The sequence below is a fragment of the Lithobates pipiens genome, unplaced genomic scaffold (genome assembly GCF_037356315.1).
Source record: "Lithobates pipiens isolate NorthernLeopardFrog02 unplaced genomic scaffold, aLitPip1_a1.2 Scaffold_13, whole genome shotgun sequence".
Lineage (NCBI taxonomy): Eukaryota > Metazoa > Chordata > Amphibia > Anura > Ranidae > Lithobates > Lithobates pipiens.
Genome location: NW_027507718.1, coordinates 523,333,854 through 523,350,470, shown reverse-complemented (window position 1 = coordinate 523,350,470; position 16,617 = coordinate 523,333,854). Strand labels below are relative to the sequence as shown.

Genomic DNA, 16,617 nt, shown 5'->3' with positions numbered 1-16,617 from the left:
AAATCACACCCAACCACTTTTTCTCTGCTGCGGGGGCCCAACTTATGATCTGTACACAGGCCCACTGCTTTCAGGAAATACCCCTGACCTGAGCTCATCATTGCGCATCCATTCCAAATGCTTGTATGTGACATCCCACACGTCCCATACATACCATACATCACGGACATCCCATACATTACATACATTCCATACATCTCATAAATTACATTCATCCCATACATCACATACACTGACTACTGAACCCCCGACACTCTGTGTCCCTTTAACCACTTACAGACCGGACCATTTTGCTGGTCAAAGACCAGACCACTTTTTGCGATTCGGCACTGCGTCGCTTTAACTGACAATTGCGCGGTCGTGCGACGTGGCTCCCAAACAAAATTGACGTCCTTTTTTCCCACAAATAGAGCTTTCTTTTGGTGGTATTTGATCACCTCTGCAGTTTTTATTTTTTGCGCTATAAACAAAAATAGAGCGACAATTTTGAAAAAACGCATTATTTTTTACTTTTTGTTATAATAAATATCCCCCAAAAATATATAAAAAAACATTTTTTTACCTCAGTTTAGGCCGATACGTATTCTTCTACATATTTTTGATTAAAAAAAAAAATCGCAATAAGCGATTATTGATTGCTTTGCGCAAAAGTTATAGCGTTTACAAAATAGGGATAGTTTTATGGCATTTTTATTAATTTTTTTTAATAATTTTTTTTTTACTAGTAATGGCGGCGATCAGCGATTTTTATTGTGACTGCAACATTGTGGCGGACACATCGGACATTTTTGTCACAATTGTAATTTATACAGTAATCAGTGCTATATAAATGCAGTGATTCCTGTGTAAATGACACTGGCAGTAAAGGGGTTAACCAGTGGGTGGCAGTGTAAGGGTTAAGTGTTCCTAGGGGTGTGTTACTAACTGTGGGGGGGTTGGGCTTTCTTTTAGTGAACACTGATCTCTGCTCCAATCACATGGAGCAGAGATCAGCGTCACTAGTTGCTAGGCAGAATGGAGAAATGCTGTTTACAACGGCATTTCTTCATTCGGCCGCTCCGTGAGACGATCGCGGGTATGCCCGCGGCGATCGAGTCCGCGGGTCCCGCGACTGGACTCACGGGGGTCCCGACCAGCGCGGGGGCGCGCCGCCGGCAGCGCGCTCCCGATGGCAGGGCGGCAAATTTAAAGGGACGTTCAGGTACGCCCATTTGCCTGCCTGCGCCATTGTGCCGACGTACATCGGCGTGCGCTGGTCGGCAAGTGGTTAAGACACAGCCAGTATTCAGCGCAATGAAAATCACACCCAACCACTTTTTCTCTGCTGCGGGGACCCAATTTATGATCCTGCACACAGGCCCACCGATTTTAGGAAATACCCCTGACCTGAGCTCATAATTGCGCATCCATTCCAGATGCTTGTATGTGACATCACGGTCATCCCATACATCATGGACATCCCATACATCTCATATTACATACATCCCATACATCGCATATATCCCATACATCACACACATCACATGGGTTGGATGCGAGATTGGGTTAAGTAGGATGAGTGTGCCAGGACAGGTGTGTCTCATCTCTGCTTCCTTTCACTGCTCTGCATATCACACATATCATAGATGAGAAGAGGGTACAGCGGTGGAGCAGATGAGCAGGAGGGGTTCAGAGGTGGAACAGAAGAGCAGGAGGGTACAGAGGTGGGGCAGATGTGTAGGAGGTACAGTGGTGGGAGGGATAAGAAGGGGGTTCAGTGGTGGGACAGAAAAGCAGGGGGGTACAGTGATGGGGCAGATGAGAAGAGGGTTACAGCAGTGGGGCAGAGGAGCAGGGGGAACAGAGGTGGGGCAGATGTGCAGAGGAGAAAGGAGGTACATCTGTGGAACACATGAGCAGGGGGTTACAGCGGTGGGGCAGAAGAGCAGGGGGTACCAAGGTGGGGCAGATGTGCAGGAGTTACATTCGTGGGGCAGATGCGAAAGGGGGTTACAGTGGTTGTGCAAATGAGCAGATAAGTTCAGTGTTAGGACAGATGAGTAGATGGTTCAGTGGTGGAGCAGATGAGCAGGGGTGTACAGAGGTGGGGCAGATGTGCAAGGGGTTACATTGGCAGGGCAGATGTGCAGGGGGTTACAGTGGTGGGGCAGATGTGCAGGGGGTTACAGTGGTGGGGCAGATGAGAAAGGGGGTACATTGGTGGGGGAGATGAGCAAGGTGGTACAGTGGTGGGTCAGATGTACAGGAGGTTACAGTGGTGTGTCAGATGAGCAGGCAGGTACAGTGGTGGGGCATATGTGCAGGATAGTACAGAGGTGGGGCAGATGTGCAGGGTAGTACAGTAGTAGGGCAGATGTGCAGGGGAATACAGTGGTGGGGCAGATGTGCAGGGGAATACAGTGGTGGGGCAGATGTGCAGTGCCGTACAGTGATGGGGCAGATGTGCAGGGGGGTTACAGTGGTGGGGCAGATGAGCAGGTTGGTACAGTGGTGGGGCAGATGTACAGGGGTTACAGTGGTGGGTCAGATGAGCAGGCAGGTACAGCGGTGGGGCAGATGAGCAGGGTAGTACAGTGGTGGGGCAGATGTGCAGGGGTTACAGTGGTGAAACTGATTTTCAGGGGGTGCAGTGATCTGAGGTGTGAAGGTGCACTAATTGGGGCTGATCTGAGGCATGAGAGTGCAGGATGTCAATTTCTCACTACTAAAGTAGTTTACAGCACTTACTTTATTACAAATCCTTTTCGTGATGGAGAGTGTGAAGTTGAAATTTCTTTGTTATACAATCGGCACGCTCAATTTCTTTGAAAACATTTTTCGGCACACTGTGCTCAAAAGGTTGCCTACCCCTGCCATACATTATATACAAGAGATGTATATAAACATTGATAACACCAATAACCAACATCCTCCATCCAATAAACTGAATGCAAAAAACACCAATGCAAAAAATGTGAAAGGAAGTATAATAATCATAAAAAATGTATAAATGGGGAAAAAAAGCAAAAATACCAAATAATAAAAGTAATGAAGAAAAAACTAAGTTTTAATTGATGGTACAAAACCCACAAGAAAAAAATACCCCCTAAAAACCTAAAATCATATGTCAGTACCAGGAAAACTGTATTAAAAAAAAATAGAAGAACTTATAAACTACAGGAGAATATACAAACATGACTTTACAACTGTCCATTTTAAACTACACACTATATACCGTACATATACACTATATTCAATAAAAAATAAATAGAAAAATGAATTCACGTGCGTGTGACGCAACGCGTAGGGCATCCCAGACCAGAAGTGATGTTTGGAGAGTATTTTCATGCTGAGTATATGATACCAAAAGGTGTTTTTACTGTTTTTTTTAATGTAAGAGATGTTTCTTTAATAAAAAATAAATAAATGTATTAGCGATATCAGACTATGGGAAGCGTCTTTGTTTCTACCCTAACATATGTATAAAATGTGAGGGAGTCTTAAAGGGACCACCCCACAGGATATCCAAATCAACTGAGAAGGACTACAAGTGGGCTAGCATTGATAGGAGGATGATTTCTACATGTAATCAAAAGCCTGAAACTTTGATTACTCATTAAGGTGAGAATACTGGGAGTACGGAGGTGTCACTATTGGGTGGAAGTACACCATTTGTCTTTATGTTGTTACACTGAAGGAAGCGAACCGGGCATCTTATTTATCATCTGATACAGACTATTATGCACTTCTTCCAGAAGCCCATTTTTTAGGTCAGGCACCGATGTTGGATGAGAAGGCCTGGCTCGCAGTCTCCGCTCTAATTCATCCCAAAGGTGTTCTATCAGGTTGGGGTCAGGACTCTGTTCCTCCGCCAGAAACTCACTCATCCAGGTCTTTATGGACCTTGCTTTGTGCACTGGTGTGCAGTCATGTTGGAACAGGAAGCGGCCATCCCCAAACTGTTCCCACAAAGATGGGAGCATAAAATTGTCCAAAATGTCTTAGTATGCTGACACCTTAAAGAGGAGTTCCAGTCAGTTTTGTGTTTATTAAAAGTCAGCAGCTACAAAAAGTGTGGCTGCTGACTTTTAATAAACAGACTCTCACCCGTCCCATGGTCCAGCGATGCAGCCCGCCGAACCCTTGGCTCTCTCCGGCGCCGGCATCACAACTGTGGTCACCCAGCTGTGACAACCAATGTTAAAATATTTTCGTCATCTGAATTATTTAGTCATCTGAATTGTCTTAGTCATATTTTAGTCGACCAAAGTATGACTAAGACAATTCAGATGACTAAATAATGACTAAAAAGAAAATGGCATTTAGTCAAAACACTATCACTAAAAATAAATTGAATTTATATCACAACGGCTAAATCTGTGTCTGTAGTGCATGTTCAAATCTTAAAACCATAAATAATATTTTATTAGATTTTTACTCCAGGAGTATATAATATTTGGCAACTCCAAAAGAAATAATGCATTAACATTTAACTAAACCCATTCGATTTTAGTCTACTAAAATACGACTAAAACAACTCAGATGACTAAAATACGACTAAAACTAAAATAGCATTTTAATCAAAGGACTATAACTAAAACAGCATTTTAGCAGCTTGCCAACCAGCCGCCGCCATTATACTGAGGCAGGTTGGCACAGTCCCGCGAGCCGTCGTAGCTGTACGTTGGCTCTTTTAAGCGGGATAGCAGGCGCGCATGCCCGCTGCACTTGGAGGGTGCCATTGTTCGTTGCCAACGGTCACGACAACCGCCGGCCACGAGCGGTTGCAGGCACGAGAGGTAGAACAGGGACATGTGTGTGTGTGTGTAAGCACACAAATCCCTGTTCTGTTCTGTGAGGAGAGACAGATCGTGAGTTCCTAATAGCCAAGAACCACAATTTGTCATTTCCTCTAGGTCAGTCCCCTTGATCGCCCACTAGTGTTAACCCCTTCCCTGCCATTGACATTATTACAGTAAATCGGTGCATTTTTATAGCACTGATCTCTGTAAAAATGCCAATGGTCCCAAAAATATGTCAAAGGTGTCCGATGTGTCCACCATAATGTTGCAGTCTCAGTAAAAATCGCAGATCACCGCCATTACTAGTAAAAATAAAAATAATAAAAATGCCATAAATCTATCCCCTATTTTGTAGAAGCTATAACTTTTGTGCAAACAAATCAATATACGCTTATTGCAATTTTTTTTTACCAAACATATGTAGAAGAATACGTATCGGCCTAAACTGAGAAAAAAATGTGCATTTAAAAAAAAAAAAAAAAAAGGCGGATATTTATTTTAGCAAAAAGTACAAATTGTATTTTTTTTTTTTTCAAAATTGTCGCACATTTTTTTATTTATAGTGCAAAAAATAAAAACCGCAGGGGTGATCAAACACCACCAAAAGAAAGCTGTATTTGTAGGGAAAAAAAAGGATGTCAATTTTGTTTGGGTGCAATGTTGCACGACCGCGCAATTGTCAGTTAAAGTGACAGTGCCAAATCCCTAAAAATGGCCCGGTCATTCAGCAGCCAAATCTTCCGGGGCTGAAGTGATAAGTCAAAAGACTATAACTAAATCGAAATTTGAAGTCAAAATTAACACTGGTGACAGCTTGCGGCTTCACAGCTGCGTGTGCACTGCTCATGGGCAAGTCGTGCCTCGTCAGTGGCCGGACAATCTCCTGGGATCTGTGATGTGTCATAGAAGATTGCAGGGAGGGAGGGGAAAAGGAGAACTTCTGCTCGAGACACCGAGGAGGCCAGAGTGGAAGTGAGAGCTGGGTACTTGTCAAAACTAGGTACACCCCCCTCCCCCCACCTAAAAATTTTTTTTTTAAAAAATGGCATGCCAGATGTAGCATATAAGGGGGTGAGGAGTCCTTAAAGTGGAAGTTACACCTTTGAGTGAAACTCTGATTTACGAGTTTCCTTCACTGGAACCAAGAGGCCAAGCCCAACCTCTGAAAAACAACCACAAACCATAATCCCCCCTCCACCAAATGATTTGGACCAGTGCACAAAGACATGGATGAGCGAGTTTGGGGTGGAGGAACCTGACCGGCCTGCACAGTCCTGACCTCAACCCGATAGAACACCTTTGGGATGAATTAGAGCGGAGACTGCGAGCCAGGTCTTCTCATCCAACATCAGTGCCTGACCTCACAAATACACTTCTGGAAGAATGGTCAGACATTCCCATAGACACACTCCTAAACCTTGTGGACGGCCTTCCCAGAAGAGTTGAAGCTGTTATAGCTGCAAAGGGTGGGCCAACTCAATATTGATATTGGGTAGCACAGTGGTGTAGTGTTTAGCACTCTCACCTAGCAGTAAAAAACGTCGCTGGTTTGAATCCCAACCACGGCACTACCTGCCTAGAGTCTGCATGTTCTCCCTGTGCCTGCGTGGGTTTCCTCCGAGTACTCCGGTTTCCTCCCACACTCCAAAGATATGCTGGTAGGTTAATTGGCTTCTGTCTGAAATGTCCCCAGTATATGAATATGAGTTAGGGACCTTAGATTATAAGCTCCTTGATGGCAGGTGCTATAGAAGTACCTAAATAATATTGAACCCTACGGACTTATGCCCTGTACACACAATAGGATTTTCCATTGGAAAATGTGTGATAGGACCTTGTTGTCGGAAATCCCCACCCTGTTTAGGCTCCATCCGAATTTCCATCACACAAAATCTGAGAGCTAGTTCTCAATTTTTCAGACAACAAAATCTGTTGTCGGAAATTCCGATCGTGTGTACACAATTCTGACGCACAAAGTTGCACGGATGATCGGAATCAAGCAGAAGGGCCACACTGGCTATTGAACTTCATTTTTCTTAGCTTGCTGTACATGTCGAATGTCACAGAGTTCTTGACGTTTGGAATTTCCGACCAACTTTGTGTGACCGTGTGTATGCAAGACAAGTTTGTGCCAACATCCATTGGGGAAAAAAACCCAAAACATAGATTTTGTTGTCAGAAAATCCTATCGTGTGTACAGGGCATAAGACTGGGATGCCATTAAAGTTTATGTGTGTGTCCCAATACTTTTGACAATATAGTAAGTGCCTGTGGATCTCAGAGAGCAAAGGAAAGTGTCTTATATCCCATTAAAATTGGTACAAAACCCACAAACAAAATAGTCCCCCAAAAAAATGTCTGCACCAGGAACGATGAAGAATAGAATAGCTTTATTTTAAATTACAGGAGATTTTACATGACTTTACAACTGTACATTTTAAATTTTACACCATATACAAGAGATGTGTATAAATTCTGATTACACCAATAACCAACACCCTCCACCCTATAAACTGACTGCAAAAAACACCAATGCAAAAATGTGAAAGGAAAAATATTATATCGTTACATAGTTGGTGAGGTCGAAAAAAAAGACACAAGTGCAACCTATGTGTGTGATTATATGTCAGTATTACATTGTAAATCTCTGTATGTTGTGGTCGTTCAGGTGCTTATCTAATAGTTTCTTGAAACTATCAATGCCCCTCACTGAGACCACCAGCTGTGGAAGGGAATTCCACATCCTTGCCGCTCTTACAGTAAAGAAGCCTCTATGTAGTTTTAGGTTAAACCTCTTTTCTTCAAATTTTAATGAGTTGCCACGAGTCTTGTTAAACTCCCTTCCGCAAAAAAAGTTTTCTCCCTATTGTACCACCAGTACGGTATTTGTAAATTGAAATCATATCCCCTCTCGGGTGCCTCTTCTCCAAAGAGAATAAGTTCAGAGCTCGCAACCTTTCCTCATAACTAATATCCTCCAGACCCTTTATCAGCTTTGTTGCCCTTCTTTGTACTCGCTCCATTTCCAGTACATCCTTCCTGAGGACTGGGGCCCAGAACTGGACAGCATACTCCAGGTGAGGCCGGACCAGAGTCTTGTAGAGCGGGAGAATTATCGTTTTATCTCTGGAGTTGATCCCCTTTTTAATGCCAATATTCTGTTTGCTTTGTTAGCAGCAGCTTGGCATTGTGTGCCATTGCTGAGCCTATCATCTACTAGGACCCCCAGGTCCTTTTCCATCCTAGATTCCCCCAGAGGTTCTCCCCCCAGTCTATAGATTGCATTCATATTTTTGCCACACAAATGCATTATTTTACATTTTTCTACACTAAACCTCATTGGCCATGTAGTTGCCCACCCCATTAATTTTTTCAGATCTTCTTGCAAGGTTTCCACATCCTGCGGAGAAGTTATTTCCCTGCTTAGCTTAGTATCACCCGTAAATACAGAGATTGAACTGTTTATCCCATCCTCCACGTCATTTATGAACACAGTACATAGGATTGGTCCCAGCACAGAACCCTGGGGGACCCCACTACCCACCCCTGATCATCCCGAGTACTCCCCATTTTATCACCACCCTCTGAACTCTCCCTTGTAGCCAGTTTTCAATCCATGTACTCACCCTATGGTCCATGCCAACGGACCTTATTTTGTACAGTAAACATTTATGGGGAACTGTGTCAAATGCCTTTGCAGAATCCAGATACACCACGTCTACGGTCCTTCCTTTATCTAGATGGCAACTCACCTCCTTATAGAAGGTTAGTAGATTAGTTTGGGAAGAATGATTCTTCATGAATCCATGCTGATTACTGCTAATGATACCGTTCTAATTACTAACATCTTGTATATAGTCGCTTATCATCCACTCCAAGAGCTTACATACTATTGATGTTAGGCTAACTGGTCTGTAATTCCCAGGGATGTATTTTGGGCTCTTTTTAAATATTGGTGCTACATTGGCTTTTCTCCAATCAGCTGGTACCATTCCAGTCAGTAGACTGTCAGTACAAATTAGGAACAATTGTCTGGCAATTACTTGACTTCAATAAGTAACCTCGTGTGCAAGCCATCTGGTCCCGGTGATTTAGTAATGTTAAGTTTCCCAAGTCTAATTTTAATTCTGTCCTCTGTTAATCATGGAGGTTCTTCCTGTGATGTGTCATGAGGATAAACACTGCAGTTTTGGTTACTGAAGCCCCCCATTTCTTCGTGAAGACTGAGGAGAAGAATACATTCAATACCTTTGCCATCCTTTGTAACCAGATGTCCTTCCTCATTCTTTATGGGGCCAATATGGTCTGTCCTCCCTTTTTTACTGTTTACATACTTAAAGAATTTCTTGGGATTTTTTTTGCTCTCCTCCGCTATGTGTCTTTCATGTTCTATCTTAGCCATCCTTATTGCACCCATACATTTCTTGCTGCATTCTTTATAAAGTCTGAAGGCTGATAAAAATCCCTCAACCTAGTATTTTTTGAAGGCCTTCTCCATTGTTTGCATATTAATTTTTACATTGGAGTTAAGCCATGTTTTCTCTTTTAAATGTATTACCCAATGGGATGGATTGACTAATGCCCTTTTTTAATATGCTCTTAAAGCATACCCATCTCTCCTCCGTGTTCTTTGTTCCAAAGATTTTATCCCAATTTATGCCTTCTAGCAAGGTTTGTAGTTTAGGGAAGTTGGCTCTTTTGAAATTCAGTGTCTTTGTATTCCCCTTATGTTTCCTATTTGTGTGATTTATACTGAAGCCAATTGACCTGTGATCGCTGTTACATAAATTGCCCCTGCATTGTTGGTAATCAGTAGATCCAGTAACGCTTTATTTCTAGTTGGTGCTTCTACCATCTGTCCCATAAAATTGTCCTGCAAGACATTTAGGAACTGGCGAGCCTTAGATGAATGTGTGGTTCCCTCCGCCCAGTCTATGTCTGGATAATTAAAATCCCCCATTATGATAACAACTCCCATTCTTGCTGCTAATCCAAATTGTGAGAGGAGATCCGTCTCCCCTTCCTCCCTCAGGTTAGGGGGCCTATAGTATACTCCTATTATTTTCCCCTTAGCTTCATCCCTTTGGAGCTCTACCCATAATTATTCCACCTCCTTCCTAGCTGATGTCATCTCTCACATTCACTTGTACATTATTCTTGATATATAGGCATACCCCTCCCCCTTTTTTACCCTCTCTATCCTTGCGATACCCTTGAATGGTTGCCAGCCAATCATGAGAGCTGTTGAACCAGGTCTCTGAAATACCCACAAAATCCAAATCCTCCTCGTACAATAGTATCTCTAGTTCACCCATCTTGTCCGCCAGGCTCCTGGCATTGGTGAACATGCCATGTAGTTTTGCATATTATCCTCTTATAGGATGTTCCAAGATTGCAACTAGGACTTGCAACTACACTTACCTTGGGTTTATGTGCTTTGGTCAACCTACCACTAATGCCCCCATTACTACCCTCTGGAATATGTTCCATGCTGACTATCTCTACCTCTGGACCCCCCCCCCCCCCCATCTCCTAGTTTAAAAAAAAACTCTAACTTTTTTGTCATCTTCATCCTAGCTGATATGCACCCTCCTCATTTAGGTGCAGTCCATCCCTTCTACCCCTTAGTACTGGTTATCGACGGAGAAGTCGGCCCAGTGCTCCAGGAACCCAAACCCTTCCTTACTACACCAGCTCCTCAACCACTTGTTTACTTCCCTAATCTCCTTCTGCCTTTCTGTTGTGACTCGATGTACCGGTAGCATTCCTGAGAATACTACCTTGGACGTCCTTTTCCTCAGTTTAGCTCCCAAGTCCCTAATATTGTTCTTTAGTACACTCCATCTGCCTCTGACTTTGTCATTGGTGCCAACGTGCACCATGACAGCTGGGTCTTCCCCAGCCCCTCTTAGTAATCTGTCCACCAGATCCGTAATGTGCCAAACCCGAGCCCCTAGTAGACAACATACAGTTTGGCACTTCAGGTCTTTGTTACAGATTGCCCTCTCTGTCCTAAGAATTGAGTCCCCTACCACCAGAATCTGTCTTTCCTTTCCCTTCGCTCCCCCCCCCACTCTCACTGGAGGAGTTCTTCCCCCAGCAGCTAGGAGAGTCCCTCAGCTCCAGCAGTGCTGGTCCCTGACTGGTTTCATCAATGTCACTCAATGGAGTGTACTTATTGGGATGCTCCAGTCCTGGATTGGCCTCACTGGCACTTCCCCCTCTACCCTTCCTGATTGTCACGCATCTACTCTTTCCTAGTGCCTGCACCTCTTTGTCTCCACCTGCCTCTGTGCTGGCCCCTGCCGTCACCTGCCGGATACTTTCCCGCTTCTTCTTTAGTATGGAGGGTCTTCTCAGTGCTGACAGTTTCTTCAACAGATTCAGGGAAACAATGTGCTTACATTTTACACAGCAGTATTCACCCTCGATCGGATTATCAAGGAATGCATACATGCCGCAAGATGTTCAACGAGTCGCCTCTCCACACCCGCCGGGCATCGTACCTATTAAATTTAAGGAAGATTGGGGATTATACCCAGTCCAAATTACCTAACAACTAGCTTTCTGACATTAATACTCAACAAGACAATACACAGGCACTCGCAGACCTACTTGCACCTGCAGACCTACGTGCATCCAGGGGTGGCTGGTGAAGTTTTAGGATGGGGGGGAGGCGCAAGACCCCGCCCCTCCACATGTGCCCCCTCCCACTTATCATAAGCCACACCCCTTATAGAATCCACATCATATACCAGACTGTACATTATACACAGGGCTCTGCACATCATATACCAGGCTCTACATTATACACAGGGCTCTGCACATCATATACCAGGCTACACATTATTCACCGGGCTCTGCACATCATATACCAGGCTGCACATTATACACCGGGCTCTGCACATCATATACCAGGCTGCACATTACACACAGGGCTCTGCACATCATATACCAGGCTCTACATTATACACAGGGCTCTGCACATCATATACCAGGCTACACATTATTCACCGGGCTCTGCACATCATATACCAGGCTGCACATTACACACAGGGCTCTGCACATCATATACCAGGCTCTACATTATACACAGGACTCTGCACATCATATACCAGGCTGCACATTACACACAGGGCTCTGCACATCATATACCAGGCTCTACATTATACACAGGACTCTGCACATCATATACCAGGCTGCACATTATACACCAGGCTCTGCACATCATATACCAGACTGCACATTACACACAGGGCTCTGCACATCATATACCAGACTCTACATTATACACAGGGCTCTGCACATCATATACCAGGCTACACATTCACCGGGCTCTGCACATCATATACCAGGCTGCACATTATACACCGGGCTCTGCACATCATATACCAGGCTGCACATTACACACAGGGCTCTGCACATCCTATACCAGACTCTACATTATACACAGGGCTCTGCACATCATATACCAGGCTACACATTATTCACCGGGCTCTGCACATCATATACCAGGCTGCACATTATACACCGGGCTCTGCACATCATATACCAGGCTCTACATTATACACAGGACTCTGTACATCATATACCAGGCTGCACATTATACACCGGGCTCTGCACATCATATACCAGGCTCTACATTATACACAGGACTCTGTACATCATATACCAGGCTGCACATTATACACCGGGCTCTGCACATCATATACCAGGCTGCACATTACACACAGGGCTCTGCACATCATATACCAGACTCTACATTATACACAGGGCTCTGCACATCATATACCAGGCTACACATTATTCACCGGGCTCTGCACATCATATACCAGGCTGCACATTATACACCGGGCTCTGCACATCATATATCAGGCTGCACATTACACACAGGGCTCTGCACATCATATACCAGACTCTACATTATACACAGGGCTCTGCACATCATATACCAGGCTACACATTCACCGGGCTCTGCACATCATATACCAGGCTGCACATTATACACCGGGCTCTGCACATCATATACCAGGCTGCACATTACACACAGGGCTCTGCACATCCTATACCAGACTCTACATTATACACAGGGCTCTGCACATCATATACCAGGCTACACATTATTCACCGGGCTCTGCACATCATATACCAGGCTGCACATTATACACCGGGCTCTGCACATCATATACCAGGCTCTACATTATACACAGGACTCTGTACATCATATACCAGGCTGCACATTATACACCGGGCTCTGCACATCATATACCAGGCTCTACATTATACACAGGACTCTGTACATCATATACCAGGCTGCACATTATACACCGGGCTCTGCACATCATATACCAGGCTGCACATTACACACAGGGCTCTGCACATCATATACCAGACTCTACATTATACACAGGGCTCTGCACATCATATACCAGGCTACACATTATTCACCGGGCTCTGCACATCATATACCAGGCTGCACATTATACACCGGGCTCTGCACATCATATATCAGGCTGCACATTACACACAGGGCTCTGCACATCATATACCAGGCTGCACGTTATACACAGGGCTCTGCACATCATATACCAGGCTACACATTATTCACCGGGCTCTGCACATCATATACCAGGCTGCACATTATACACCGGGCTCTGCACATCATATACCAGGCTCTACATTATACACAGGACTCTGTACATCATATACCAGGCTGCACATTATACACCGGGCTCTGCACATCATATACCAGGCTCTACATTATACACAGGACTCTGTACATCATATACCAGGCTGCACATTATACACCGGGCTCTGCACATCATATACCAGGCTGCACATTACACACAGGGCTCTGCACATCATATACCAGACTCTACATTATACACAGGGCTCTGCACATCATATACCAGGCTACACATTATTCACCGGGCTCTGCACATCATATACCAGGCTGCACATTATACACCGGGCTCTGCACATCATATATCAGGCTGCACATTACACACAGGGCTCTGCACATCATATACCAGGCTGCACGTTATACACAGGGCTCTGCACATCATATACCAGTCTGCACATTATACATCAGGCTCTGCACATCATATACCAGGCTGCACATCATACACTGGGCTCTGCACATCATATACCAGGCTGCACATCCTACACCGGGCTCTACACATCATATACCAGGCTGCACATCATACACCGGGCTCTGCACATCATACACCGGGCTCTGCACATCATAAACGGGGCTCTGCACATCATACACCGGGCTTTGCACATCATACACCGGGCTCTGCACATCATACACCGGGCTGCACATCATATACCAGGCTGCACATCATACACCGGGCTCTGCACATCATACACCGGGCTCTGCACATCATATACCAGGCTGCACATCATACACGGGGCTCTGCACATCATATACCAGGCTGCACATTATACACAGGGCTCTGTACATCATATACCAGGCTGCACATTATACACAGGGCTCTGCACACCATATACAGGGCTCTGTACATCATATAACAGGCTTTTAAAAAAAAAAAAAAATTCTTAAAGGGACATGTTTAAAAAAAAACATTTTTTTTTTTACTTTTACCCGGTGCTCTGTCACTCACAGCCACGCCTCCTGGCCCTGCTCACATGATAGACAGAACAATGACCCAATGCGGGGCCAGGAGGCGTGGCTGTGAGTGACAGAGCACCGGGTACACAGGAGATCTTGGCTCTGTGTAATTCAACGGCGCTTGCTCCTCTTCCCTCAGACGGCAGGGATCGCTGTATATCACGCACCCACAATTTCCCCGAAAAAGTGCGCGTCATACGCTGATAAATGTGGTAATTATGATAAATATATATATATATAAAGCAAAATAAAAAAAAAAACCCAGATAACAAAACCCACAAGAAAAATACCCTTTAAAAACATATGACAGTACCAAGAAAATAGTATAAAAAAAAGAAGACTATACAATTGCACATTTTAAAACATACACTATATACGTATATGTGTATATATTGTACACCTCCCACCTGATAAAATGAATGCAAAGAGCACAAGTGCAAAAATATGATTTAAAAAAAAAAAGATAAGAAAACAAATCCACGAAACAATAGCAAAAAAATTGATAAATAAATAAATGAAGAAAAAAAATATTGATCTTGTCATAAAGAACACAAGGTGGAGTATCTCTGATCATTGCTGAACCCTTAAGTATTCTATGGAGACTGGTGGCACAGAGGTGTACATCCATCGTGGCTCCAGTCCATTCATTTGGAGTAAAGTGGCATGGTTGATTGACTGACCTAAACTAAGACATATACAGTATGTACAGTTTGGTTTTCCCTGAGATTTTGGTGGCTCGGTCATAAATAAATATAGCCACATAAACCTGTACAAGGTATCCATTATCTACATGAAAGTCAATCTTCAGTTTATATTTGTTCAGAGTTCATGGTTTTCGATGGTGTCAAGAAAGGGTTTTGTAACCGATGAAGGTAGATTGCGATCATTGGGAGAGCCATTGTCTCTTCTAGTGGTGTTCCTTGTACAACCTGTGAACATGAATTTAGTATATAGGATAAGAGTCCACAAAGAACCAACTTAATGGGGTTGATTTACTAAAGGCAAATACAGTAGGCTGTTAATTTTCAGGGATTTTTTGCCAGAGCTTAGTAAATGCAGTGAGATTTCACTTTCTAAAGAATACCCAATCAAGTGCAAGGAAAAATTGAATTCACTAAGCTCTGGGGAAAATTCCCCCGCAAAGAGAACAACCTATTTGCCTTTAATAAATCAAGTGACAAATCAAATCACTGACAAAAACAAGAACCTTGCTGAAAAAACAAATCTCTAAGGCCGCGTACACACGAGCGGACTTTTCGACATCCAAAGTCCGACGGACTGAGTCCGTCAGACTATTCGATCGTGTGTGGGCTGCAACGGACTTTAGCCTCGCTAAAGTCTGACGGACTTTAGAAATGAAGCATGCTTCAAATTTTCCCGACGGAACTCCGCCGGACCCGGTCCCCTTCGAAAAATCCGCTCGTGTGTATGCTACTCCGACGGACTAAAACCGACGCTAGGGCAGCTATTGGCTACTGGCTATGAACTTCCTTATTCGAATCCAGTCGTACGTCATCACGTTCGACTCCGTCGGAGTTTGGTGTGATGGTGTGTGTCCAAGTCCGTTCGGTCGAAAAGTCCGCCAGAACTCCGTCGGAACTCCGGCGGAACTCCGGCGGAACTCCTTTGGAGGTCTGTCGGACATAAGTCCTCTTGTGTGTACGGGGCATAAGAGCCAAAAATTTTGCATATGAATATTTTACATCCCAATTGAACCTTCAGAGGAAATTAGCTAAATACGTTTTAGGTGCATCAAAACAAAAGGTGTATAGTGTCTTATGGTTCTTTTTCATTAGAAAGCAGCCAGAGCCTGTATACAAAGCCTATTCCCTGGCAGCAGCTGCAGAATGGTACCCCTGCCCTATGTGGAGAATAGGGATGAACTTGGGTTGGGTCTGTGCACATTTACCTAAAATCGGAAGAAATCTGCCAGTAACCCACATCTGCATATACTTTAAGGGGTGGGGATTCTCATAACATCGTTGTCTATATTAGATCTACAGCCATATGGCTATATTAGGTGATTGATGTCACAAGCATGGGCCGTACACCAGATTCATCTCTGGAGGCGAAGAAATGGTCATCTATACCAGTGGTCACCAACCAGTGGTCCTTGGTCCATTAGCAAACTTTGGTGGTCCCCAGGGGTTCTTCCACAAATCAACATTGTGCTGTATGTATACCCTCCAATGTTGTTTCCAG

At 44.1% G+C, this 16,617-nt stretch overlaps 1 protein-coding gene across 1 annotated transcript in view; it reads right to left on the bottom strand.

Annotated features, from left to right (window-relative positions):
• Positions 1-7,153: 7,153 nt before the first annotated feature.
• Positions 7,154-16,617, bottom strand: part of LOC143975939 (uncharacterized) — a 63,966-nt gene continuing 54,502 nt past the window's right edge. Inside the window, exon 10 of the mRNA XM_077478471.1 lies at positions 7,154-15,344. Within this exon, the coding sequence (XP_077334597.1) occupies positions 15,235-15,344 (110 nt within the window). The 3' untranslated portion in view covers positions 7,154-15,234. The remainder of the gene's footprint in view (positions 15,345-16,617) is intronic.